Below are 27,952 nucleotides of genomic sequence, written 5' to 3' on the forward strand. Positions count from 1 at the left end.
AGTGTGGTATCGGCGCCAGAAGCCCAAGTTGGGTTCCAGTCCCAGCTTGGACACCACTAGCCCTGTCTAGGCACATCTTTGGACCAGTTTCCTCTAATGATGAGGAGTATGTGGGGGCAGGGGAGGGGAGAGTAGATGGCAGCAAGGTACAGAGCAGAGAACACTGTCCAAGGGCCTGGATTCAAATCCCACTTCTGATTCTTACTCCCTAAATAGGCACATCAGTTAAGTCCCCCCTGAGCCTCAATTCCCCCATCTAAAAATGGCAGAGAGGGAGACTAGATGATGGACCCTGAGAGCTCTTCCAGCTCTAAGTCTGGGTTCCCATGATTAGAGTATTGGAGGGTCCCTTTCCACCCTTGCAGCCTCTTCTGGGGGACATTCCCTTTCTGATATCTCACACAATAAGGTCTTGTCCAGCTCTAACCTTCAATGAGTCAATTTCTTTGGGGAACTGAACAAGTGAGAAAGAGTTCTGACCACCAGCCAGCTTTAGAAAACAAGGAAATGTTTATATATTTAGTTTAATATTTGACACAGAAGATACCACATTTAAATAAATATATTAAATCTTTTAAAGCACTTTTAATTGCAATTTGACCTTAGACATGATGCCAAATACATATGCACGCATAATTATTTCCCCAGATTGTTCTTTCACTTACTTTCTAAAATGAGTTACATCATAACAGAACCTGACCAAAGTGACTTTGGTAAAATATTTTCCATTAACACTTCCTAAATGAATCAAGTACTTACTTAACTTGACAGAAATATATATATAATATATATATACACACACACATACCCCTCCTCAGTTCATGATTTTGGAGTATTCTGTAACTTTCTGAGTCTCTTATGACACCACTTTCACCACTTTTTTTTTAAACCAACTTGTCACTTTTCACCCAAGAGGATATTCAGCAAAGTTTATAAATGGTATTACAAAAGACTGGGAGTGAGCTATAAAAACAGAGCACAACGTAAGTGCCGAGCAGGGCTTCTGAGGGGAATTGGGCCTCTTCACTGCCATAAGTCTTCAGTGCGGCCGAACTTAAAGACCAGGCCTCTGTTAACACAAGGAAAAAAACATGACTTGAGTGCTTGAGTCCGGGAGAAGGGACAGTACATTCAAGATACAGACGTTCTCTACTTCTCAGTCACATTCTTAAGTAAGGCTCAACGGCAACACCACCTCCAGTGGAGGTCTGAGCACAGTGGGCACACGCTTCTTTAAGAAAGGTATTTAACAAAACTTAACCAAAGCACTACCTTTTAAATCTATTTCACTTAATGTAGTAAAGTGTGATCCTAACTTTATGTACTCTCTTCAGACTGCTTCAGTTCCACAAACATTAACATGATTTTGCTTATTAGGTACAAAATCTCATGCTAGGTACTGGGGGGAAACAAAGATGGCTGAGACACAGTACTTGTCCACAAGAGGCTCACAGCCCAACAGAGGAAATGAGCTCCCAAGAGGTAAGTTTACAAGAAGTAAGTTTACATATATCAACGTGTCCACCTTACAGTCATCGATGAAAAACCGCCAAGTTTGCTTTCTGAGGAGAGCAGTCAGGATAAGATCTCCACCAGTGACTGGGTGGCACTGGCACTTCTGGTGGGCAAGGAAGGCAATTCTAATAGCATTCAGCTCTTCGGATTAGTAGGCCTATTGTGTCAGGCTGTAAACATCAAGGCCACATTTAGATAGTGGTCCTGAGAGTAACATGGTTAAGAATGCTCTCTGTACTTTTATAGGCAAAACACATAAGCTGAAATTTGTGACTACCAGTTTCTTTGTGGGGTTTTTTTTTTGGCTCAAGGGTGATATACTTGGTTTCTTCATGCTCTTAATTTATCAGGTGGTCACTCTGACAGTTTTAGCTAGCTCACATTTTTGAAGTGGAAACTGCAAGTTATTTTTGAACCTTGCTCTTTTACATTTCAGAGTGATAAGCAATATGAAACAGTATTAAGATAGCAATGCCAAGTAATGTCCAATTTTCCCATTTTAATCAGCCCGTGGCACACCCCCAACACCTGCTTGGTCTCTGAGTTCATAAGCACAACAGTGGCTCATGAGAAAACAACCAAATGGTTTCCAACTCATTCATTCAGCTAACTTAAGCAAGTGATCTGATCTATTTCAGATGCTTAGGGGATCACAGTTCTGGACTGGAAATGAGAAGACATGGGTTTTAGTCCTGGCTTTGCCACTAACTGGAAATGTGACCTTGAGAAAGTTACTTCATGTCTTTCCATTAGGCCTCATTTTTCTCTTGACAAATGAGCTTAGATTAGATGACCTGGAAGGGTCTTAAAGCTATAACTTTTGGACAGGTAAAGTAAAATTAGAGGAGCAGATTGCTGTTTGGAAAGGAGTGAAGAAAGCCTAGTTAACACTTGGTTCACTACCCTCAACTAGCTGCCTCTTGCCTCTACCTTCCCCAAGGCTAGAGTCTTTCCAAACAGAAATCAAACTCTGGGGTCCTTTAAGAGTGGGAAGGGACCTAGAGAATATTTAGCCTGACCTCCTCACCTTACACAAGAAAACTTTGGCCTATTGAGGTTAAATAACTTGTCCGAGGTAAACACATGGGCAGTAAATGGCAGAGCTGTCCCAAGTTCTCTGAATCCAAATTCAGTGTTCTTTTTATCATCCCCTGGTTACCTGGTAGGGAGCCAAGAGCATTAAGCTAATGTCAGATGGCAGCTACCTAATACTCTTTCTTCAAAACTAAAGAGTTAAATTAAGCCTCTACTCCATAATTTCAAATGAAGAGAAACCATAAATACATAAGCCGTAAGTACAAACACTTGCCAATTAGTTTCCTCCCAGAGCTCCCTCTGCCAGCCTCTCTCCTCAGTTATGGGAAGGACACTGAAAATAATTTCCAAAGAGGCTGTTTCCAAAATGGGCTGTGCCAACAGGCCTCTAACAAACAGTGCTTTTTAGAAATGATTTTTTCAAAGTTGACCATGTCTTTATCAGCCGTGGAGTGACAGCACTTCAAACAGGGTTGCATTAGTCAAGTGAACAGAGCTCTGGCCTCTATGCTTTTGCAGACAGGCATGGGGTGGGTTGGACTGGAGTCAGAAGACCTGGGTTCCAGTCCTGCCCCTCACACAGATTAGTTATCTCCTTGTGAGCACAATGAGGACAACTATACCTGTAGAACTTACCTCAAAGGCCTGTGGTGAGGAACAAGTGAGATCATGCATGTAAACTGCTATGTACATGTCAGTAATGATGATGATAACTGTCGAACTTCAAGCAATTCCCTTTAGATCAGGAGCTTCCACAGACATAAAAGCCACAGCTATCTTTAGGTGCAGAGTGGTGGGGTTCTCCATTTATCAGGAAGTGCTGGAGATGGAATCTCTGCAAAGGTCCCTGAGAAGGCTATTTTCACACCTTGCCTCAATCTGGGCGCCTAGGCTTTTTTAAGGGCAGAGCCAGATTGCATCAAAAATGCTCAGATGCCTGAAGGCCCGAATTAAACAGGGGTTAGCTCCTAGTAGACAAGCTATTCCAGAGCAACCAATTAGTAACTTAAATAGGTGCCAAAGTGCCTTTAGAAGTTTTCCCTTACTCAAGGTTCTAGAACCTAAAGGCTACACAGAAGGCACAGTTATTTTATTTTTTTAACCTAGTAATCATTTTATTTTTTTAATTAAAAATTGATTAAATTAAAAATTAAATTAAATTTAAAAAACTAATTGAAAACATTTTAAAAAATTATTTTTGATGATGAGAGCACATGGTCAACGAGCAACCTTGAATACTCTAGGACTGAGTCAAACTGATATTTTCATTAAAAGCCCTGACATTTTATGAGGACTAAATGTTATTATCTCCTACTAACTGGTGTGTCAATCAAAAAAATACCAAAACAGGGTTCTTCCCTCCCCAATTTTTCCTACTATTCTGGGCCTAGTGAAATTACCATTATACCAAAACACAAAACATCCCCAGAAACTATTTTTTCTTTATGTGTGATTGACAGTCTTTCAATCAAAGGAGCTCAAGCTTTCTGTAGCTCAATGGCCTCTAACTAGGGGAGTGTGGGGGAGGTGATCTCCCTCCTGTCCCATGCTGCCCTTCCCATGACAGCTGCCTCATGTGCCCCTCTGGCAGGCTCTGATGGCATCAAGTTAGAGCTTCGTCTCCACTCTCTTTTTCAATTTGGACAGGCCAAAGTGAGTCTCACAGGATGAGTAAGCAATATAGACACTTTGAGAAACAGCGCACAATCAAAATACTCTAGACTACCATGAAAAGTAACCTTGATTGTTACCCTTCAGTAAATAAAATAAGAATTCATATGCTCAGTTCCACAAACATTTACTAAAGCCCCCTAGAAGCAAAATCCTATGCTTGGTGCTGAAGAGGCTATAGTGATGACTGAAGCTGTCCTAGAGGAGCTTACACTATAGAAATGCTGCCTAAGACAGGCTCACCAAGTCTGTTAAATGGAATGGATGCATACAACATCGTCCTCTCACAGGCCTCTCATTTTCTCAGGAGGGTAAATTAAAGGAGCAATTATAATAAATGACATAATATAGACATTTAAAAAAGACAGAAGGAATAGACAATTAGACAAAGACTTACCCAAAAAAGATAAATGCATTCTGGAAAAAAACAGCAATTCCAGGGTACACTATTGGTTTTTCTGATTTGAAAAGAAAATAATTTACAATAAATTCCTAGTAGTTTAAATTCTCAACTATCTGTAGTTTCTGATATATTGGAAATGCCAAGTTTCTTGCAATCATGTGGAATGATCTGTCCTGGTTTTTTCAGTTTAAATTCCTTAAAGTTTCATTTCCACATGCTTTCAGTAATTATCTCCTAACTGGCATATTTATAAAGAGGAACAGAGAATGACTACATGAAAGCTCAGCTACCCCATCTGTCTTGCAGAATAATTTTCAGCATATCTCACTGGAACCCATTTTATTAACAGACCAGTGGGAGGACTGGTCCAGCTCCCAGTACAGGTTCAGTCTGGAATGGTCAAAGGGCCAGATAAGGCAGAGCCTTTATGCTCACTAACCTGCTGCTCTCATCAGAGCTCACCTCGATGCCAACAGTTGTGAAAACACAACACTAGGCTTCTGGGTTTTAAAACTGTTCACATGAATATCCTTCAAGTTCTCTAAGCTGAGGACATAAAGACAGGTAAAGAAAATGAAATGTGGTACCCAGAGCTCAGCACTTACAGGAATCTTCATTTGAAAATGAAGTAAAAGGAACTTAAACCCTGGGCTTTTAAGCATCAAGCAAGAAAAAGAACAAATTCAATTAATAAAAAAAAAAAGGGCCAACAGGCACAGTGCCAGGTACATACAAGGAGCCAAGGACACAAAGAAAAGAAAACAAAACCGTTTCTGGCCTCATAAAGTGGACACTGTCCTGGGAAAGGGAGGCAGAGCACCATAGCCATAAAGCCCTGGGGTTCAGGTCCCACCTCTGACCCAAGCTGGCTGAGTGATCCCCATCAGCTGACCTTAGTAATTTAGGCACTGGGAAGAGCCTAAGTCACTCAGAAGGTGCTAACCTGCATGGGTAAGAGAATCCAGGGAAAGCACAGGCCCAGTCCTTATCCACTCTAGGGCAATGGTCCTCATGCCCACCCCCGCTTCCATCTTTTTCCATAGAAGAACTACATTAATAAATAACATATTTGCCTTTTTAGGATTTTGGCAAATAGCATTTTGGGGGATAATTATAGGGACACTGGGCTGAGGTTTTGAACAGATCTGTGGAGTATCCACAAAAAAAAGAAAAAAATCAGAGGAACTGGGGCAGGAGTGAAGAGGGAAGGAGAGACGAGACGAGACTTTATTTTGTTTTTCTGAAACCCCTCAGGAAGGACCTTTAGGAATAACCAGGGGACATACTTGGTGTACAAACGGACACACTGGGAGACCTAGGGTGGATTTCAACTTGTGGGCTGCACAAAGAGTCAGTCAGCAATTCGAAAGGAAGCTCAAACTGCTCTATGTGTGTGTAGGGGGGTGTTTTTCAGGAAGACTGAGTGTGATGAGTTAGAGGACGCCGGGAAGCAGGATCTGGGGCAGGGGGATTGAAGATGACCCTACAGACAAAAAGGGCTTAATTGTCTTTTCAAACCTCCATCCACAAAGAAAACACCCAGAAAGAATGCTGACACCCTAAAACTTAAGGGCAATTTTTGAATTAAAACAAATATAATAAAACACTTAGTCCAGGTACTGCCTCTAAATCAACTGTACCAAAATCTGTTTTTTTTTTACCTTTAACGACATAGCCTCCAAAAAGAATCCACATAGATGCAATTAGAGATCCAAAGGCCAACATAAATCCAATGAACAGCCAAATTCGAGCACCTTAAAAAAAATTGTTAACATACTATTATATCTTGTTTGTGATCTGATCACAAATGCGGTATACCAGAAGAGGGAAAGGGAGGAAAGAAACCCATCAGCTATCAAAGGCTATGAGGAAATATTTTCCTGATCTAAAATGGATGAGAAACTGTAAGACCTTAGAATTAGGATTTCCATTCCACAATTCTGTCGGCCGTCTTGCTGTCTTGGACATTCCAAGGTCTGAATGTATCCTTATTTTTCCAAACTCATCCCACCCACAACCTAACCTTGCTCATAAAATGTCGAGTGCAAACAATGTTTCACAAAAACTACTGGCTCATGCATTCTTTCAGGCTGGCCAACAGATAATTTCCTTTAAGAATTCACTGTGGAAAATATAATTTAAGTTTATTTTGCAAGGAAAATGTCCAGCAGAAGCCTTTCCCTTCCCCTCCCCCATGATAAAGCTATATTCATTGATGAGTGAATCTAAAGACCACCATCTTTCACTCTTAGGATAGTGAGATGAATTCAAATTGGGCAGTGCTGGCTGACACTTAGGAATGCTGCATTATAATTATACTAACAGATGAGGACAATCAACTTTTAAGTCACATTTACATAATATTTATGAATATTTGCCATACTTTATTACAAAGTAAAATAAATTGAATCATTTGACTAGCTAAAATGAATTCTGAGATAAATGAGTTTCTTCACTTAATTAGCTCAAGTATTTAATAAAAGTAGTGCCCGAGAGTATCACAACTCAGTAAAGCATAGCAGGAAATGATAGGCTGTATGTTAATTCCTGGCTTTCTGCCCAAAACATAAAATTCTAGGTGTGAATTAATATACACTATTCATGGAATCTGGGTTCTGATTAATTACCACAAAGGCTCAGGCTCTACCCAGAGCTGTGCCCTAAAATCCAACATCTTTCTATTGATACAAATACATTTCAAATTCAAATGACCAATTTTAGCATTACATTATACTATTATGGTAGCAATAAACCAGAGGCAGCAGAAATGTGAGAATTATGGGAAAAATATACCCCAGAGTGAGAACATTTTCCCCAAGTACACAAATTTAAGAGCATGTTGTAAGCTGACCATTTTTCTACTTTCAACAAACACGAAGTAATTAGCCTTTGACATTCAGCAAAGCTTTTCTTTGAAAGGTAACTGATGTGGTTTTTAAATCCTCACCATCCTCATTAACAAGCACTGGTGCCAACCCTTTTTATAAAAAAGATCTACATACGAATGAACTCTCGGAGGCCTGGGACAGCACTTTGTATTTAAAGTTTAATGTAAAACATTAAACAGACTGACAGTTAACACTAACTTTTCGGAAATATGAAGGCACAGACTGTTACAATTTAATTAAAAACAACAAAGAATTCTACAAACGTGAGTGGAGACACACAGAGCAGTTGTTTCACAATCTCCTGGAAAGCAGCACAGGAACTTCATCTCCCCCCCCACCCCATACACACTTACTTTATTTCACTGTAGCAAACAGGGCCAGAAAGGAAAGGTGACTTGCCTCAGGTAACAGGGAGGCGTGGGCAGAGCCAGGCCCTACACTCTGGCCTTCTGACTCCCAACTTCTAAATCAGTCTGGAAATATTTATCTAAGCTCATTAATTACTTTTTAAAAATAAGTACTACCTGCATCTTCAGCCTGTGAGAGCTGAGGAAACTGCGGACTTGTCTTCTTCTTGGTCCTCTGAGTGTCAGGACCACTGCTGTCTGCAGCTCTCACAGCACTAACCCCAGTGTACCTGGCGCCCTCTGTTCAGAATCGGCTGTCTGGGCACACCCCATAACTTGCCTACTATGCTGTAGGCTTCAGGATGGCAGGCACTCTGTATTACACATCCCTCTATCTCTCTCTGTGCCCAGCACAGTGATTTGTTTTGTTTTGTTTTCTTAACTCAAAGGTCTCTAAATAAATGCCAGGTGACTGGCACTAGCTGCTCACCTGTTTGACCCAGGCATCCTTCGCTATAACTATCACCATGGACTTGTCCGTTGGACACTGCATTGATCCTGTGTGAATAAAATAAACATAATTCAGTTTGGCATAGCTAACAAAGTTTACAAAACTGCCTTATTCAATTTTTACATCTGGGACACAAAATATTGTACACTCTCAACTATTTGTACTAATTAGGGGAGTGTGTGTGTGTGTACATGCACGCTTGTGCTTCTTTGTATAAAAGGAGATAAATGAACCTAGATGATGAAAGTGGTCCTTTCTTTTTGAAAGGTATTTTAGTAATAACTGATGTTCTGTGAAACCAAAATAATTCCACTAAAATGACAAAGACATGTTATGAAGACCTGACCTAGGAGAAATTAAGGCAGTCTGATCTCATCGTACTAGGTATCTAATGCATTTATGTAATAATATTATAGCAAACTGTGTTTGTGTCTTATTCTTTATGAGATTATAAGTTCCATGGGGGCAGGGACTTTGTTTCCTTTAAACTCTGCATCTAGTTTAGCCCCTATCACAATGCTCTGCAAACAGTGGATGCTTAGTAAACAACAGTATGTGAAAGCTGGAAAGAAACTTGGGCAGACTGCTCAGTCCAAAGCCCTGAATCTCAAGGCTAAGGAAAAACTGAGGCACAGTTATGGTTAAGTAGCCAGCAACACTGGAGAGCCAGCTTCTGGAGCCTTTGGCCCCCAGATCTAGGGCTCCCATTATATACTCTGCCTCTGCTAATGAAGGCTGAGAAACAAGTGGTCTCAACTCTGGATTCACTACCCAAGCCATGCTGGAACAGATAAGCTCTACATTAGGCTGTCACCTCATTTCTGACAGTGTGATCTAGTCTGGGCTCTGTGATGAGCTGTGTGAAAAGTATGATTTAATGTAACAACATTAATTAATTAGTTAAACATTAGTTAATGCTTAACTGCTTTTAGCCCATTTCCTTTGATGTCAGAGAGGGAGAGTTGCGCTCAATGGTTTCTAAGGTCTAATCTAAGTCCTAGGATCTTATAAATTCTTCTACCTTGGAGAGCTAATTCATTATGGGTACAGCTGGGCTCAAGGCTGCATTTAGATGGCTGAGAAAGGAATAATGAATGGTATTAACGAGGGAGGCAAGATGGTGACTTAGTAAACTACGCCATGCTTATTCACCAGAAAGGTGACAGGTCACCAGAAGCACGGCAGAATGGTTTCATTAAAAAGCCAACCAGCCCACGGTACAGGTGCGTTCTCCTTCACCTTTCTCCTGAGCTGCTGCCTCGTAGTGACACTTACTAGCTGTGTGACCCTGGGCAACTCTCTCAGCCTCAGCACCTGCTTCACAGGATTGTTGTGAGGATCAGATGGGGTAACAGAATTATGAATGCACACTGCTCCTGCCATCATCATCACACAAAAAAGTACTTCTGAGAGGAGAGATTAAAACCCTTAACAAAAACATGGATTTTTTTTTCTGGAGTACACCAGGAATTTCATCAGTGCACAACGCTCTTGGTGAGAAGATGCCTGTGCACTAACACAGATCAGGCACTGCTCTGAAGCTCACAATCTCAGCAAGCCTGAGGGACCCTAAGAGGTCCTACGTGCAATCTGCCCAGGGTTACACAGCCAGCACACGTGTAGGCGGGCCTGGGATTCCTCGAGGCCCTGCCTCTATCCTCTACACCAAAATGTCCCTCATACCAAAACAAAACTCATACATGTGGAATTGATGAAAGTTGCCATTTGGTAAAATGCATTCTAAGATGGTTTCATTGTAGAATAACTGGAACAAAGTGCTAAATATTGGAGATACCTGTTGGCTTTTTAAAAAGGTTATAATATTTGGCTATCTTGCTCAATTTTAAAGGATGACCAATTTTTTTAATGGAATAATTACCGTTGGTCAAGCAGTAAGCTCATTTCAGGCCCTGCTAGCCAAACACAGTCTAACCTTCTTTGGTCCTCTAAGTTGAAGGTACAACTAGATTTGTCTATAATCATGTATGTGTGGAAAAAAAATATTATTTAAAATTTGGAACCAAGAGAAGGGTAAACATTTGGACATTCTTTGTTAAAATTCAATCCAGATGGCTTTAGGAAGTGTTTGGTAATGCTTACATGAGGAAGGCAAGAGTCGCTATGACTCCACAGGCATGGTAGGAGTGGTTGAAGTCTTCCATAGAGGGATAAATAACAGCTGCATCTATGATGATCCACCACCCTGTAAAAAACTATTAAAAACCAACATGTTATCTTGGGTGACCAAGGAAGGGATTTTTCATGTAATAAGACTGAAAATAGAATACTTCATTTCAACATTTAAAAATTTTAGTCAAGAGTGGCAGTACATGCCCATAATCCTTGCTACTGCAGAAGGCCAAGGCTGGTGAATCACTTGAGTTTGGGAGCTCTTAGCTGGAGCACGACTAAAGCCTATCAACTGTCCCTACTAAGTCGGCATCGATTCAATTCAATAAACATTTATTAAGTATCTACTATGTGCTAGACATTGTGCTAAGTGCTGAAAATACAGATGAGAAAAAGACAATCCCTGCCCTCAAGCAGCTTATAATCTAATTGGAGAAGACAACACACAGAAAGAAACTGGTAAGGGATGGAGGAGGATGGAATGGACACCAAAGGTTAGCCAGCGCGGAAGCATCATGTTGTGTGGAGTTCAAACCAAGTAGAGCTGCAGATGGAAAGGGGAGTTAGCTGGAAAGTCAGGTTCCATCTAGAATGGAAAGCTTTGGGATGAGTTTGGTACCCCACTCTCCAGTTCTTCAAAATCAGAGGGGAGAGGCAGCTAAGAGAGCAGGAGTATCCAAGGCTGAGTTAATATCATGAACAAGGTAAACAGATTGCCTAAAGAGGGGCAAACTGGACCAGTTGGGAAAAGGAGCTTCCTTACTACTGATCAACAATAGGTTTGGGCCTAAGAGTGGCTACTATACTTCTAGCCCAAGTAAGATTTTTTTGAGCCAGGCTCAAAAATCGTTAAAAAAAATTTCAAGTTTAATATAAAATATTAACTAAAGCAATGCAGGCAAGCCCAGAAGACTGTTGTCCAATTTGATATAATATAGCCATTTCTAATGAACTGAGAAATTTCTTAAACGTTTCAGCTCTGTGTGCTTCCTTACAGAGAAAGGCCTTTGTTGGGCAACTGATTTAACACTTAAGGAGAGTACATTCTGATTGTTAAAATGGACTCTCTTAGTAGCAAGAGGACTGGACTTTAAATCATAATATACAGTGTCCAAATTCAGGCCTTGTGACAGATGGACAAGTCTCTTACCATTCTGAGCCTCAGTTTTCATATCTCTTAAAAAAAAAGTATAACATACCATCCTTACAGGGTTTCAAGGGAAGTGTTAGACAATGGCCATGGTTATTATTATGAATAACTCTATCTGAATTACTATTTTTCAGTGGCATAATAATAAAGACCCGAAGAGTACCTGGAATCTAGCAACAATCTGCTACAGTTACAGTACCATGTAAAAGTTGGAAAAGGGTAGAGAACAACTCAGCATACCACTGACCTGAAAAAGGAGCCTATTAGTGATATACTGTTGCAGCAATTAAGGAAGAATTTTGAGCTGCTCAAGTGTAAAAGTATTCAAATTTGACAAATACTTACTGAGTGTATATTATGTACCCTGTAGTGCTGGGCCCCTGGGGAAGGTCCGGATATACATCAGAGAGTCCCTGACTTTATGGAGCTCACATGGTTGGGAGACATGTTCAACAATAACTTCAACACAAAACGGGACACAAAAATAAAGCACACAACACAACACAAAAATAAGCACACAAGAAAAACAAAAGCAAAATATTGCACAAAGTACAAGGAAGAAAAGCTAATGCCTTCCTGAGGGATCTCAGAAGCCTTCATGAAGGAGCTGGCTCTGAAAAGGATGGTGAAGGATGAGAGGGCAGAAGTGGGGAAGGGGGGAGAGAAGGAAAACCAGCCAAAGGGACCAAGGTGGGTAGGTGTGGGGGCAGATACAAGGCTTGGGTTCATAACACACAGCACCATCTAGATACAGGACACTTCTGTGATGGATGCTTGACATTTTTACACTCCTTAAAGAAAGATTGAAGCAGAAGATATTTTTGGAAGAGAGTTTTTTTTACAGGTCAATACCTTTATGCCCAATGGAATGAGACAAAAATGCAGCACAGGTCCCCCCTTTCTGTTCTTGACAATTCCCAAAATTCTAGGAACTGGGGGGAAACTTATACTAGAGACAGTGACCAGGGTAATAAAAACCATAGTCTAAATGTAGCGGCGTGGGCTCTACTTGTGTCCTCATGTGCATAAAAGAATGTCTGTCGAGTGCCATACACCCAAGCCTCAAACCAACCCCCAGAGCTCCAGCAAGCCAATGTATTTAGACTGACCTTGGGAGTTACCTTATCAGTAAGCCAACAGGGATGGAACCAAGTAAAACGAGGGATGGGAGAGAGAAGAAAAAGCTAATATTCCAAATGATGGATATAAGTAATCAAAAACGATGGTTTCCCAGTCACAGTGTTTACTCATTTCATCTTTGGACAAATGTTATTTTCTACATTCCTAGCTCCTTCTGTACACCTCTTGTGCCTTTCTTTTTCCAGTGGTTTTCTTGTGCTTCTGGCCTTTTTCCTCTTTACTCTAAGGCTCTAACGGGATTTGGGTTGAATCTCAGTTTACTTGACAGCCATATGGTTGGCTGCTCCTTTCTATAAACAATAATGAAAAGGTCTTTTCTGGCGGCTGCTACCATCTATCTAGCAATTGGATGGCTACACAGACTGAATTTCCTTCTGGTATGAAGCATCTGTTTGGCTACGGTGAATGGAAGACCACTGGACTGGGAGTTAGGAGATCTGGGTACCAGCCCTAGGTGTACTACTTACTTGCTATGTACCTGTGGGTAAGTCACTTTTCTCTAGGGCCTCAGTTTCCTCATCTCTAAAATGAGTAAGTAGGACTAGATGATTTTTAAAGGTTCTTTCCAACATGCTGTTTTGAAAAAATATTTTGGGCTTCTATTCTATCATTCATGTTAATTCTAATTGTAGTTATAACACTGGAAAAAAAATTAGGAAACACGTACCTAGTCAGGCACGAATATGCCACTGAAATGTATGACATTCTAAAATGTAATGCAACACATACAATCATAGTTATTAAATACATTTTGAAAGACCAATGACTCCATTGGTATGGGTACTTCTGCTAGCAATGCTGATGGCAACCCTCCTTAAGTTCTTTATCACTGTGAGCTGCCACGGCCAAAGTAAAACTTGTCCTCAGGGAGCCAATCTTCTGGAAAAGAGGCTCTCTTCTCAAGTGAAAGCTGGGCTGGTTCTGGGTTCATCTCCAGACCTATATTGGAAACTTTTCCAGCATAGCAGGGCTAGAGGACTACAGCTCATACTCCACTAGCAAAGCCTTTGAAAACCTAGGGTCACTACCACATCACAATGAAGCAGTGAATGGAATAGGAGTTTATTAATTTAGGGACATCAAGACCCTGTGATTTCAGTGTGGGAACTCCCTCCACTGACACAGGTCACAATCCCTAAAACTATTTACAGTTTAGAAAATTACTTGAGACTCCAGGAGGTTAGATGACAGGCTGCTCATGGTCATAAACCCAGGAAATACCAGAGACAGAGTCTGCCCTCAAATCTGAGAAGGCAAGGAGAGCTGGGCCAGACACCTCAGGACTATCTCATCTTACAGATGATTTCAGTTATGATAACACATTCAGCTCCAGCATAAATTAAAATTTTACTTTCGGTGAATTTTATTCTGGACATTATCAAGTATAAACAAACAGAGAAGGGGGGGAAAATCCTTTACAAAAATCTTTGGTATAGACACTTGGTTTTAAGAGCAGTGAGATGACCAATACAAACATTCTCAAAATTCCACAAGCTTCTTCTATCATCTCAGCAGAAAGCTCCCCATAAAAACATTTTAATCAAACTGTTACAAGTAGAATTTTCAGGAATCTGTAGCTATATGTTGCTCTCCTACACATGTACACATTTTTCTATGTAGCCACTAACCATTCAATTCTGATGGTTCACCTTAATACAGAGGCAAAGCAGAGCTCTCAGGTTATGGCCTCAGATGACAACATCTTGCTGGTTCTAGCAAGCTGGAAATAATTGCTTATGGTCTCAGAAACAGACTCTGTCTACTGACTTAGTCAAGTGCAGAGAGGCTGGCAACCTGGTGGTGATTTTTTTCCATCTAGTAATTCATGAAGACCATCTACTAAGGCATGGAGGAATTATATGATTGAAACTAGCAGAGGGAGTACCCTCACTGACATTTTGAAGAATGCAAATAGACACCCATTGCGTACATATACGTGTAAAGTGATGTATAAAAAACAAAATTTATAAATAGATTTCATTTATACACTACAGTCATAAGATATACATGGACTTTATAATTAGCACTTTTTTAGTTAGTTCCAGGAATTGTACTCTAAGATAAATCACAATTTGATGATAACAGCTCAGAAATAAAGAGCACTTCAGATTAAAATTCATCATTCTCATTTGTCAGATTTCAGATATATCTGTAGTCAGTGCTGCTATACAGTAGTAATTTTTCACTGGCTACTATAATTACAGCTTCATTTTTGGTATTCTCAGCTCACTGTAGGTAATAATTCTACTTCAGAGACCAAAATATAAAACTTTTCTGATGTATTTATGAGTGCAGTATTTTTTTTTACAGTGCCACTAAGTTTTACTTGTGCCATTTCTTTGGGAAATATCAACTAGTTATTTTTTATTAATTACATAAATTCAATGAATATACTACAGAATGTCTAAACATAGGTTTTTTTTGAGGGGAGGCAATACAGTGGGCTGCAAAGAACACTGGGTTGGGGCTTGGGAGAGGTGGCCTTATTGTGCCTGCTCTGCTGCTTACAAGGTGTGTGACCAATCCAATCCAACCAGACGGGCGTTTCCTAAGCACTTCCCGTGTCTAAAGCACCTGGAATACTAAAACAAAATGAAACCCACCCACACCCTGTCCTCCGGAAGCTTGCTCACAATCATGGGGTAGTGGGGAATAGGACATAGGCAAGTCCCTCTTCCTCTTCCATTCCTGGTTTCCTTCTATAAAATGAGGGAGAGCTTTCTTCCAACTTGGACATTTCAAGATGTTAAACCTTGCTACTCTTTTTAAAAAGACCCCATAGGGCACAGCACACCAACAAAATGCTAGCAAAAAGATGAGACCTATGCCCTAAGGAACACAAACAAAACTTTGTCCTGTGAGTTCCCTCTGAAACTCTGCGATAAGGTATTAAGGCTGAGGAGATGAAGTCACCCAGCTCCAGATGATGCACTCCTATTTCTTGGATGGCTTAGCTTCTTTCATCTCTCTATGGGCATCTGCTCAGAAACTACATGCACAGTAATCGTGAAGTCTTATATTACATACAACAGATAAGTCTATATTAAATGTATAGCAGAACTTTGAGAAAGGTAACCCTTCTTGGGAATTAGAGGGTACTCCGATAAAGATTTTAAAACTTTTTTTTTTAGATAAGTTTTTATTGATGTCTTCTGTTTCTTATATCACCACAGTCTTTCCCAGTACCTGCCACCTGCCCCTCCCAGAATGCCACCCCATACGACAAATGAGTATTTCTTAAAAAGAAAAAAGAAATTAGCACAACTAATCAATACACTGACAAAAATCCAAAAAACATGCAACATGTAACATCTGTGGACCTCCACATGTAAATCCTTCTAGGCTTCCCTATACTTATCACACATGTCATTTCTTACAGCATAGTAGTATTCCACCATTGCATTCACGTACCACAATTTGTTTAGCTATTCCCCAAATGATGGGTATCTACTTCATTTCCAATTCTTACCTATCACAAAAAAGTGAAGCTATGGGTATCTTGGTGTATACGGGGACTTTCTTCTAATTGATGGCTTCCCTGGGTTAGCACAAGCAAAACTGAAGTTAATGAAAAAGAAGTGAGTGTAAGATTCCTGGAGGTGGGAATGACAACTTCTTTATCTTCCCCAGATCCTGGATAAGCACAGGATGTCATTTATTGCAGGGACTTAAAAAATTCTTGTTGAAATAATGCAAGTGGGAAGAACAACAACAAACCCGGAAAGCTGTGTAAGTACAATGACCAAGCTGGTCAAGAGGGGAGAAGAAAGGAGAAAATGCAGCTCTCTATAACCTTGTTTGCGGAGGGGAGGACTACAGGTGTGGGGCACTACACACAATGAAAAACATGCTCCTTAGTTTTCCAGAACTGATTTTTTTCATGTTACACGTGTTACAACACATGGATCACTGAGAAGGAGGTGGTGGGGGATATATTAAAAAATGAAGGTGATAGAAAAGGTGACATAGCAATTGCTGGTACTGCAAAATAGAGATTTAACAGAAGCTAAGGCATAATTTTGACAATTCTAGTCACATGAAGGGAAGCATACCAAAAAACAGAGGTTCAATCATAGAAATATACATACCAGAACTCCAGCTACAATGGATGCAATAGTATTACGCTTTTCTCCCCAGTCGATGCATTCTGAACATCGAAGGCCTTCCAGAAATCCAGACATTTTTCAGGTCTCTAGAAAAAAACTGAATGAGGCATTCAGTTATTGTTTTCAACTATATTCATATGCCCTTAGTGAAAAAGTGACAATTCATGGCAAATGTACACAAAGTAGTATGAAGAAATTAGGTGCAAAAATATGAATGCTTTGGGCTCCACTTATCCCACAACAGAGAACATCTAAGGTGTTTTTGGCCTTCACTAAAGTCCTGCTCCTATGTTTCATCATGGCCTGGAAGTAACCCTGGACTCTTAAAAGTTATGCCATGCACTACAAAATCTGGCAGGTTTTATTAAGCTAAAAAAGCCTGCAACTCATTACCAATGATGGACAGTTAATTTTGAGTAGTATGGCCATGAAATAATGATTTGGACACAGTAGCCCTGGACAATTTAAAAATGACCTTCAGTCCTATGCAGCTCCCTTCCACTGCTGCAGGGGCAGAACAGCAGAAAAGGGCAAAGGGTAATAAAAACAACAGTTTTAGACCATGAATAAACACAGATTTAAATTAATGTAATGAAGCAATGGCCAATGAGTTGACATGCTACTAGAACAAGTTAAACTTCTATATTAGCATCTTCACTAGATCCAAACCAGAAGACATGAGGAAGCTTAATCCAAGGCTTGTCTCATGGGTTTTCCTTGGAGAAGCAAGTAATGGAACTGGCTTCCTCCTCTACCTAGGGGAAATCAGAAACAGCTTTTTCTAGGACATTTGGTCATCCTGTCTTGCAGTGTTCTGGTATGCATAAGCAAAAAACCACAATAAGCAAAAACTACAGCTCATGCAGCAACATCTGATACAGAAGATGAGGAAATGCAGAGATTATATCAACTTGATGAGATTCTCCAAAGCAAAACATTGCTTAACCTAATAGCGATTCTAATGTAAAGGTGGGCAAAAAGGAGCAAGGCAAAAAATAATTTGGAAAATATGGTTCATGACAAAGAAATGAAAGAGAATTACAGAATCACAGAGGTCATCTAAATCAACTCACACCTGTACAAACATTCTCTTGAATATAGTGGACAATTGTTCAGCCAGCTCCTGCTAAGAGACTGTCACACTCCTGCAAAAGGCAGCCCACTCCCCTTCGGAGAGAAATTATTTTAGGAATTATTCAGAGAGAAATTTTCCTGATCTCAAGCTAAACGTTTCTCTGCTTCTACCCATGTTCTGTTTTCTGAAGAAAAGAGAATATAATGATAGTTCAGCATTTATATATAGCTCTTTTAGATCTGCAAAGCACTTTACAAATATTTTATTCTTACAGCAACCTATTACCATCCTCATTTTACAGATGAGGAAACTTGAAGCAGAGAGAGGCTAAATGACTTGCGTCAGGTCACATAAGCTAGTATGTGTCTGAGGCTAGATTTAATTCAGGTCTTCCTGTTTCTAGGTCCTGAGGACTCTACCCACTCCTTTAAATACTTGAAGACAGTTGTCATTTCCCCTAAGTTTGTTTTTTCTTCTTCAGGTTAAACATCTTCAATTTCTGTAACTTATTCTCATATGGCTTGATCTTCAGGCCTTTATTGAACAAGCACTGGCGTACCAATATGCAAATCGATCCATGAACTCACTGACTCGGGAGTTTTTTCAACAATTTCACAAAGCAACTCCTCTGTGCCGGACCCCTTGCTATGTCCTCTTCAAACTCTGCCACCAGGTTGAGCTGGAGGATTTCTGTCCATTTGGTCACTTTTGGTCTATTTTTGAGGTGCCCAGTGGAGTACGTTGGCCATGCAGCCGTTATCTTTCTACCCTACCATGCAATCAGCCCAGCTTCTGAGTCACACAACTTTCTGATGATGTTCTTTGCCTTTCCACTTCCCTGGGTGAATTTCCTCATGAGTTCTTCAGTTCTAGGTCTCCCTGCCATGCCAATAAAATGCATGTATTCAAAAATGGACTGCCGATGTTACTGGACACTTAGGGTGAGCATGCTTTGCAATTTCCCAAAAGAAATGTAGCCTGCTATGGGTTAGGAGAGCCTCAGAGGTCTCTTCCAACTTGGAGATTCTGTGTTCTACATTTCAGGTTTTCAAGGAAATTTTCTTTCAGGAAATATTTTATTAGCTTCCTTCTACTCACTCTACTAAACATTCTGTCTCATCATTCTTTGCTTTCTGCTTTCTTCTCTCACTTCTAGAAATGGAGCATAGTGGACAGTGCACTGTACCTGAAGTTTGAAAGATCTGAGATGAAGTGACCCTAGGAAAGTCACTTAACCCACCTCAGCCTCAAATCTCCCCATCTGTAAAATGGGGATAATAAGAGCACCTATCTTCCAGGATGGCTGTAAAGAGCAAATGAGGTAACATATGTAAAGCTATCAAAAGGCTAGCTGTTATTATTACTATTATACTTACCTCAGACTCTAACAAGCTAGGTTTAATAGTCCACCTAAAGGCAAACAATGAAGAAGATAAGCGCTTGTATATTGTATTGGAGTGACTCTAGCAGACCTGAGCTACCAAATTCTACTGGTCTCAGTACCAGCCATTTGTGGGATACCATTTCAGCATAAGAAGAAAGGCAGTAACTTGCTAATAAGGTGGACTAGCTGCTCTGTTTTACTGGTCAGATGCCAGGTTTTCATACACAGCTAGAGCACCTAATAATTACGGCTATCCATGAAAAATGTCTTCCAGACTACAGGCCATTCACCTACAGTTGGAAGTAAACAGTAAGTACCAGCCTATGTCTACCCATCGTCCCCTGGATGTAGCCTGTGCTGGGTTCCAGGCAAACTCCTCTCTGGGACCTTCTTGAGGCAGGAACAACTCTAGGGCCCTTGCCAGCAGGAAGCCTTCTCAGAAGCCAGGACATTTGCCCCTTACCCCAAAAGATTTTGGGTCCCATTTGAGGGGGGAATGATAGGGTCATGGGACCTGTACCCTAAAAAGGGAAAGACCTTCAGTCCTTGAACTTTCTCACACACATTTCAGTCCCAGTTTTTCCCAGAGGCATCCTGCCCATCCCAGTATAATCCTTTCAAATGTCCTTTCATTATGGCCCTCCAACCCACCGCAGGCTTTCATTGTCCGCACCTGGCCCACCCCAGGCTACTTGCCACTCCTAGAGCCCATCCACATTTTCTCAATAAAAATACCAATCTTACCCCCATTAAGCTTATGCAGATTTATTAGGAATATCACCCGCCTAACTGGTGTTACAATAAAACCTCACTACTCTGACTGAAAAAAAAAATAGTTGGAAAGGTTACCTCCAATGAAATTCTCATTTCGTGTCTCATTTTGGCACATAGGTGACCAACCACTCCACCCCCACTTCCCACCTTTTAAAGGCTAATCTTTAACCTAACCAAATTTAAAAGGCCATTTACTTAAGCACAGAGACCATTTCAAAAAGACTGGCCACAGCAACTCATTAAAAAAAAATGGATTAAAACAGGGATTTTTGAAACATTGAAAAAGTATCGATTTTAATCAGTTGTGTCTCTAGTTGAAGTCACAACTTTTCTGAACTTACCTTCATTTGTAAAGTGGTGGGAAGTGGGAGCACTAGATGATTTTTATAGGATCCTGATTCAGAGCTAGACAAGATTTCAGAGATCACCGTAGAAGTGGGGAAACCTGAGGACAGCCCCTTGCTTAAAGTCACAAAACTCGTGTCCTCTCGCTCCCAATCCAGGGAGCACCCTTTTTCAAATGGCCAAGCTACCCTCCGTCCATCCCCGCCCAGAGCTGTTCCCTCGTCCAAAACCCTGGCGGAAGAAAAGGGGGAGCAGAGAAGCCGTCCGCTCCCTTCTTGGGGTGTCAGCACCCCCCTTCTCTGGATCTACTGATACTGGGCAGGGGTGACACCGAAGTGGGTTCCCCGGAGCCCGCCCAGGGGCGGGGCTCCGCAGGAAGCTCTCGGGGAATTCCAAGACTCAGGCCGCGGGGGGGGGGGGGTGGCGAGGACAGTCTCCTCCCCCCGGGCCCCGGAGCTTCACTAATCCTCTTCCCTCCAGAAGAGGAAGAGGGGGTGGGGGAGCTGCGGGGCTCCGGGCTGGAGCCCGTGAGACCCGCATTCGAATGGCGCCTCCGGCACCCAGAAGAGATGGGACTGTGGGTGTGCCTCAGTTTCCTCGCCTCTCAGAGCGGGCTGACACCTCTGGCAGCTGCCTCACGAGCTGTCGCGAGGATCCGAGGCGCTCTCGGGTAAGGCGAGGCTCCAGGGGCGCCTCCCCTCCCCGGCCCTCGCCCTGGGGCCAGCCCCGCACTTACCGGCCCTCAGCCCTCAGCAGCGGCGCGGACCTGGTGGCCGTCAGTCCGTCGGTCAGTCCCCGGCGCTCCGCCGCAAAACTCCTCCGCCCTGAAAAGCCTCCCCAGCCAAGCCCGAAGCCACCGAACAACTAAGGGCCCGGCCCAAAGCCCGGATGTGGGAGTTGTGAGACGCGCATGCGCATTCCGATGGAATGTCTGCGCCAGGTTGGGGTGGGATTGGCAAGGCCAGCCCCCACCCTCGCCCCTCCTGCTGCCGTTGCGCGTGCGCGACGAGGCGGGCTTCTGGTACTTTCGGCGGCTGCTGGGCGTCGGCGCTTTCAGAAGGCGGAGACGACGGTGGAGTGCGGAAGGTGGACCTTACGAGCTGTTTCTTGGTTGGAAAGAGGAGACCACCGGGGCCCCCTGTTCTCACACACTGTTTTCGGTGTCGGCTTCGAGTAAGTCCCGCTTCTTAGCCTGGGTCGTGGACTGTCGGCTTTCTCCGACTGGGCTGACGGAGGAAGAGAGCGGGTGAAGATGGGGGGAAGAATCGCGCTTGCGTGCTGGGCCTGCCGGGGCGGAGGGGAAGAGAGGAGGGAGACGGAGGGCAGCCTGCCCGAGGAGAGCTTGCGCTTGCGCAGACTGGGGCGCGCTGGGGAGCTGGCGCTAGGGCCGCAGGCGGAGGCCGGGGAGTGCCTCGTACAACTAGGACGTAGCTCCTCGTGGTGTCCCACCCGGGTTACGGGGGCCTGCCTTCGACCCCTGGGGGGGGCCTGGCCCGGGGGAGAGCGAGGGCGGGGCCTGGGCGTCGCCGGCCTTCTCTTCCGGGAGGCTGACCGCTTCCGATGACTTGTTGCAGGAGCGCCGCGATGACGAGCTACGTGAACGACATGTGGCCCGGCTCTCCCCAGGGGAAGGACTCCCCGTCGGGCTCCGGGACGGGCCGCTCCAGCCGGCTTTCGTCGAGGTCGCGCAGCTCGTCGTCCTCCGCGACTTCTCGGTCCGCCTCGAGCCGGTCGTCCCACAGGCGCAGCAGGTCTCGCTCGCAGTCCCGCCGGCGCCACCAGCGGAAGTTCCGCCGCTACTCGCGCTCCTATTCCCGGAGCCGCTCGAGGTCCCGCAGCCGCCGGCACCGGCTGAGGCCCCCGCCTCGGGCCTACCGCAGGTATTACCGATCGCCTTCGCGGGCCAGATCCCGCAGCAGGTCCAGGTCCCGCGGACGGTCGTACTACCGGAGAGCTTACCCGGGATCCCGGGGGCGAAGGTACTATGGCTTCGGCCGGACGGTCTATCCGGAGGCACGCAAGAGCTGGCGGTACCGGTCTCGGTCCAGGTCCCGCAGCCGGACTCCTCTGCGTTTAAGCGAGAAAGGTAAGTCGATTTTCTGAAGCGGAAGAGATATCGGATCTGGAAGTTGAATAGCAGAGCAAAACTATTCCAAAATCTTAAAAAAAAAATTACATCGGATGTGCGCTCACCTACTTAGGTACAGGAATCTCTTGACGCCAGAAATGTGGTTTTTTTTGGTGAGGCAGTGGGTTAAGTGACTTGACTGGGATCACACAGCTAGTAAGTGTCAAGTGTCTGAGGTCACGTTTGAACTCAGGTCCTACTGACTTAAGGGTCCGTGCTCTGTCCGCTGTGCCACCTAGCTGCCCCCTTAGAAATGGTTTCCAATAGAGGGAGTGAACTTTACTTTATGGAGCATTTGTAAAAACTTGAATGGAAACCAGTTACATTAAGTTGAGTTCTGCAAAGTTAGTGCTAGGGGTCTGTCTGGATTATACTTAAATTAGGGAAGTATTTGTTGTTTACCTTAGATTTATTTAATAAAAGCTTGCAGGAGTCCCAGTGTGTTCTAGGGATCTATTCAGCCATATTAAACTGAACCCATTTTAAGTGGCCTTATTTTGTTACTCCCTTTAGAATCATAAGTTAAAAAGTTGGCCCCTTATAGAGGCAGTGGTAGAGTTTGGGGTCAATGATCTGGCTCAGTTAGGGGCTAAATAACCCACTGTAAGTTATTCAGAAAACAATATTTTCCTTCACGAGTGTCAAGTGCAGTGTGGAGCCTTTAAAAAGAACCTGAACGGCTTTACCAGCTACTTGACACTTTGAAAGTCGTTGATGACTAGGTGATCTGTTGGGTTTTGGAGGAATAAGTTAATTGCTGCTTGTGGTGACAAAATTTAGTGTCAAACTAAATTCAGATCAACAAATATGTTTTAACATGAGTTGTGTTTATTGAATAAAGTTCTAGAAAGGTTATCTCTTAACACTCTAAAAAGCAGAGTGTTTTTTTGTTTGTTTTTAAGTTTTTTCCCCCCACCAAGTCATCTTTGGTCTTCTGCAGAGGAAAAAAAGAAACAACATACTTCATGTGTACAGCAGTGGGGAATTATATATTCATAATTCATCTTTGGAATTATTGTTCAAGCATGCCTGGCTTTGTGTGACCCTGTGGACTTTTGTTTTGATAAAAGTCCATGGGGTTTTCTTGGCCAAGATACTGGAGTGGTGGGCCATTTTGTTCTCCAGTGTGTCCCCATTGTATAAATGAGGAACTAAGGCAAATAAGGGTTAAGTAACTGGTCAGGGTCACATTGCTAGTGAGTATCTGAGGCTGCATTTGAACTCCAATCTTGTAGACTTTAGAATCTTTGAATAGGAGTGTTTCAACACTGCCTCAATATTCAGCATTAAAAGTTATATACTGTATGTGTGAACTAAAGATTTCTCACTTAGCCATCATTGAGCTTCAGCTGTATAAATAAGCCAAAGTGTCTATAGAACAGAAAATTTGTGTTTAAGTATGTCTGTAGTTGTTCATTTACTTACTGTATATTTGTCTAAATTCCATTTGTAACATTGTTGCTCAAAATGACTTCTCATATGATTTCCCATTTGACCACACTCCAAACTCCACTGTCAGCAATAGCTCTTTTTAAAGTTGCAGAGTGGCTAGGAGCTTTTAAAAACCAGTTTCTATTTTCTGTTTATTGAATACATGATTACATTCTTTAACGGCAGCAAAGTCAGCAGGGCACAGTCATGTAATGAGGCTCCAGTTGTGGAGTGTAAATGTAATATTAATGGTCTGTAAGGAGCTAGAGAAGTTAAAGATACTGTGATCTTGGTCTGTTGACAGCCTGGCAGAAGTCACTACTGTCTGTTACACCATGTGGCCCCTTTGTTTTCCCAAGATACTGAGAAAGTGCTAGATTTGAAATTAGAGACCTGGACTCAAACTTTGACCCTTGACATTTAAAGGGCAGGTCACTTAATACTCTTGCCATATCTGTAAAATGGGGATGGCTAATAGTGGTGTAGGGCAGCTAGGCGTGGAAGTGGATAGAGAGAGCTGGATCTGGACTTGGGAAGACTCATCTTGAGGTCACATCTGGTCTCAGACACTTCCTAGCTGTGTGACCGTGGGCAAATCAATTCACCCTGTTTGCCTCAGTTTTCTCATCTGTAAAAATGAATTGGAGAAGGAAATGGCAAACCACTCCAGTATCTTTGCCAAGAAAACCCCAAATGGGGTCACAGAATTGGACTTGACTGAACAAGAATAATAAATAATGGCTGTAATGGCTACTTCACAGGGCACGTGTACAGCTTAAAAGCACTCCATAAATGTCATCTTTTTATTAAAGGAGTAAAACTGCAGGAATGGGGAGAAAAGGATAGATGTTTTTGTTTTTTAAGAAGTGTGTTTGATCCCTGCACGGTGATAGTATAGTGATGCATGATTTCCTTGATAGAAAATTAGCTTTTAGGTGTTAATAATTACTTTGCTTTTTCTCTTTTCCAGATAGGATGGAACTTTTAGAAATAGCAAAGGCTAATGCAGCCAAAGCTTTAGGAACAGCCAATATTGACTTGCCAGCTAGTCTCAGAATTGGTCCACAATCTAAAGATACAAACTATGGAAAACAAATACAGGGTGATGCTACAAAACTTGTTGAGGTAAGTGTTATCAGGTGTTTGTAGTTTCTTCATTTAAACAAAGAACACTTCAGAAACAAACTGCTGCTAAGATGAACTTTTGCAGTATGTAGTGACTTATTTTCAGAATGCTTTAGTTTACATTTCTATGAAAATTTGAAATCAAATTTATACATATCGTGAAGGTGGGAAAGTAATGGTCTTGTTTTTTGGGGAAGTGCTCCACAAATCATGGAATACGAATTGGTCTTAACTCCAAACTCTTTTAAAAGTCTTGTAGCTGCTACCTCAAGCACTTCTATGTAATTCTCAAGGTTTTTTTTAACACTTGATTTAGATTAATAAATATTGTACAAAATAGTCATTAACTTTCATTTGCAACCAATTATGTTCCCACAAATTCTGTACTCCCAACATTCAGTACAGTTCACTTGCTTTATTTCTGTCTTATAGAAATCATGAATGTGGTCTCCAGACATTGATGAAGAAAATCTCTTGGTAATTGATACATGGGCTAAAGCTGCTGTGAGAGAGGTTTAAATAACTTGAAAGTTAACTTTCACAAATTGGAAATTTTAGTTTGTAATGGTAGAATATCTGCATGCTAGAATTTGGACAGATGCAAACTTAGCTACTCTTCAGATATAATACCTAAAATTGAATTTCAGAAATAACCGTAAAAGTACACTTTGTGGTTTGGGGAGGCATCTGTGTTATAGATGTCCCTTTCATGATGTATGCAATATATTCCAGATGTTTGAGAGATAACAGAAGAAGAGGCCTGCATCACTTGCAGATAAGTTTATTGTCATTCTCCAGAGCTGTGTAGGAGCACTTGAATCAGTCAAATGCAGTGTGCTTTAATTTCCTATTAGATAAAAATCAAAACTTTACATTCCATAACTTTTATGTTTAAGAAAATAGGGGTGGTTTTGACTTACCAGTTAGACTTTGGAATCTGTTTAATACAAATCTTGGTCATTGTTTAGTTATTTTATGTAAGTGAATAAAAGTGTTTATATGCTGCTAATACTTAAATCCTTTAACTTATGTCTGATTTAAAAAATAAAGATTCTGCCTCAATATTTTAATATCTAAATAAAGAGGTTTTTACAGTACAGGTGAAAAATGCCATCCAGGTGAACCCATTTTCTTAAAACCTATTTTAGGCATAATTGTTAACTACTTGGTGACTATCCTAGTTTGACTGTTTTTAATGCAGATTTAAAGGTTGGTGAAGCTAAGACATTCATGCTTCCTTAATTTTTGTTGAAGAATGATGGGAAACAGTGAAATTAAACTTGAGATTTTCGCTCAACCTGGTTATAGCATTTTATATATCCATTGGAATCTGAATTTATAGTCAGAATTTCATTGGATTTATTGTGATCCCTATGGCTCAGTGAGGTATAAAAAGAGCCCTTTGTTAACTTCTAAATATTGCCCATATTTGAATCTGACATTGAGTTAATTTTTTAGGGTGAGTCCTCAACAGACCATTCTGTTGTTTGGGCCTGATCTTACTAATTCTTTGAGTAGATCCAACTTCTTTCTAAATATTTCCAGCTACTTTTTATATACTAATGAACTCTTTTATAGAGTGGTCATTTGGATGACTCACGTCTTTTAAAAAACTTTTTTTTTCTTACCCATTTTTCTAGCTGTCAGGAAGATTAAATGAGGATGTAAGTAGAACCTCAAATGAAAGTTCTTCCCAGCAGAGAAGCCTACCTTTCAGCTCTGGTGTAAGTATAGAGTGTGTGATTTTCATTTTGGTTTGTAGGTGCAGCATAGATAGTGGAAAGAACGTTGGACTAAGATGGACTAAGAGCTAGAAAATTTGTTTACATTCCTACTGTCAGGATCCAGTTTCCTGTTCTGCTTAGCAGTGGTGACCTTGGGAATGCCATTACTCCACTCTGGGTTGGTTTCTTTTTCTCCAAAAGGAAGGGTTGAATTAAATGACCTGTAACAGGTTTCTTCCTGGTCTAAGTCATTTCCAAATCATTTGTCATGTTTATGATTATGATAATGATTACTTAATCATTAACAACCACTTTTCAAATATAACATGAAAAGCTTTTAAGCTGAGGTAATAGACCAATGTCAACTTTTAGAATTGAACATTAATTTGTAGACCATAACAGTTTTGATACTTATTTCAAAGTTGTTTTGCAGAAAAAAACAGTTTTCAGGATTTACTGATGTCTCCTTAAACATACTGGGGTTTAAAGATTGACTCAATACTTGATTTTCTTTTTGCAGAACTCTGTAGCAAATCTAGTACTTCAGAAAACAGCTGAAGAGACTGCAGGATCCTCTAAAGAAGAGAAAAGCCAGAGTTCATATGGACAGTGGATTCCTGTCAAGAAAGAGGAAAACAGTTTACGTTTAAGTTCTCCTAAAACAGCAGTGTCTTTCAAATTCTAATATGTCTAATATCATCCCTTCCTTATGAGCCATGAGTAGCAGAAGCTGTTATTTAGCTATAAAAGTTTGAAAAACTGGCATGAAAAGATTTAAGTACTTTAATGTATCATATCTTAGGTTTCTTTTCCAGATAAGTGAAATGAGCACAAATGGACCAGAAATCACAGGTGGGATTTTTTATTCGTGTATGTAGATATTTGTAAATATTTATGTGGCATTGCAGTGGGTTAAATATAGCCAGAGCTAACTTTAAAGTAACTGAACAGCCGCATGTTGGTAATTGTATATATTTTCATTTGTTAATAAAGACTAATTTCTGGGGTTTTTTTAAGTCTCTGCCTCTTCGTTGCCTCTTTACCACTGAAGTAATAATATATAATGTGAG

General features: G+C 41.5%; 2 protein-coding genes across 3 annotated transcripts; one reads left to right on the forward strand and one right to left on the reverse strand.

Moving 5' to 3' along the window:
* Window positions 1-891: 891 nt before the first annotated feature.
* On the reverse strand, window positions 892-21,332 carry TMEM50A (transmembrane protein 50A). The gene is made up of 8 exons (XM_020983133.2): window positions 21,211-21,332; window positions 19,348-19,381; window positions 16,879-16,993; window positions 10,471-10,583; window positions 8,350-8,417; window positions 6,286-6,378; window positions 4,619-4,679; window positions 892-1,069 (listed from the first exon to the last, which is right to left on the reverse strand). Exons 3-8 carry the CDS (start codon window positions 16,969-16,971, stop codon window positions 1,024-1,026), a joined length of 474 nt encoding a protein of 157 aa, XP_020838792.1. The 5' UTR covers window positions 16,972-16,993; window positions 19,348-19,381; window positions 21,211-21,332; the 3' UTR covers window positions 892-1,023.
* RSRP1 (arginine and serine rich protein 1) lies at window positions 21,293-27,896 on the forward strand. 2 transcript variants are annotated; one of them, XM_020983132.2, is made up of 5 exons: window positions 21,293-21,647; window positions 22,049-22,560; window positions 25,004-25,158; window positions 26,799-26,882; window positions 27,403-27,896. In XM_020983132.2, the coding sequence occupies exons 1-5, from the start codon at window positions 21,385-21,387 to the stop codon at window positions 27,565-27,567; spliced, it is 1,179 nt and encodes a 392-aa protein (XP_020838791.1). In that variant the 5' UTR covers window positions 21,293-21,384; the 3' UTR covers window positions 27,568-27,896. The 2 variants fall into 2 exon arrangements, 1 of the variants encoding a protein (XP_020838791.1); XR_013482510.1 differs by lacking the exons at window positions 26,799-26,882; window positions 27,403-27,896 and adding an exon at window positions 25,891-26,623 and having other exon boundaries at window positions 25,004-25,635.
* The last annotated feature ends 56 nt before the right edge of the window (window positions 27,897-27,952 follow it).

The sequence above is a fragment of the Phascolarctos cinereus genome, unplaced genomic scaffold (assembly GCF_003287225.1).
Source record: "Phascolarctos cinereus isolate Bilbo 61053 unplaced genomic scaffold, phaCin_HiC Scaffold_726;HRSCAF=1367, whole genome shotgun sequence".
Lineage (NCBI taxonomy): Eukaryota > Metazoa > Chordata > Mammalia > Diprotodontia > Phascolarctidae > Phascolarctos > Phascolarctos cinereus.

Bases quoted from the DNA above. Each gene is read 5' to 3' on its own strand.
- TMEM50A (XM_020983133.2), bottom strand. From the start codon at position 16,971: ATGTCTGGATTTCTGGAAGGCCTTCGATGTTCAGAATGCATCGACTGG. The intron at 4,680-6,285 runs GTAAAAAAAAAA...TTTTCAAATCAG, and splicing joins TGGAGGCTATGTCGTTAAAG to AAAAACCAATAGTGTACCCT. The intron at 1,070-4,618 runs GTAAGTCTTTGT...TTGTGTTAACAG, and splicing joins AATGCATTTATCTTTTTTGG to AGGCCTGGTCTTTAAGTTCG.
- RSRP1 (XM_020983132.2), top strand. From the start codon at position 21,385: ATGCGCATTCCGATGGAATGTCTGCGCCAGGTTGGGGTGGGATTGGCA. The intron at 21,648-22,048 runs GTAAGTCCCGCT...GACTTGTTGCAG, and splicing joins GTTTTCGGTGTCGGCTTCGA to GAGCGCCGCGATGACGAGCT. The intron at 25,159-26,798 runs GTAAGTGTTATC...CCATTTTTCTAG, and splicing joins ATGCTACAAAACTTGTTGAG to CTGTCAGGAAGATTAAATGA.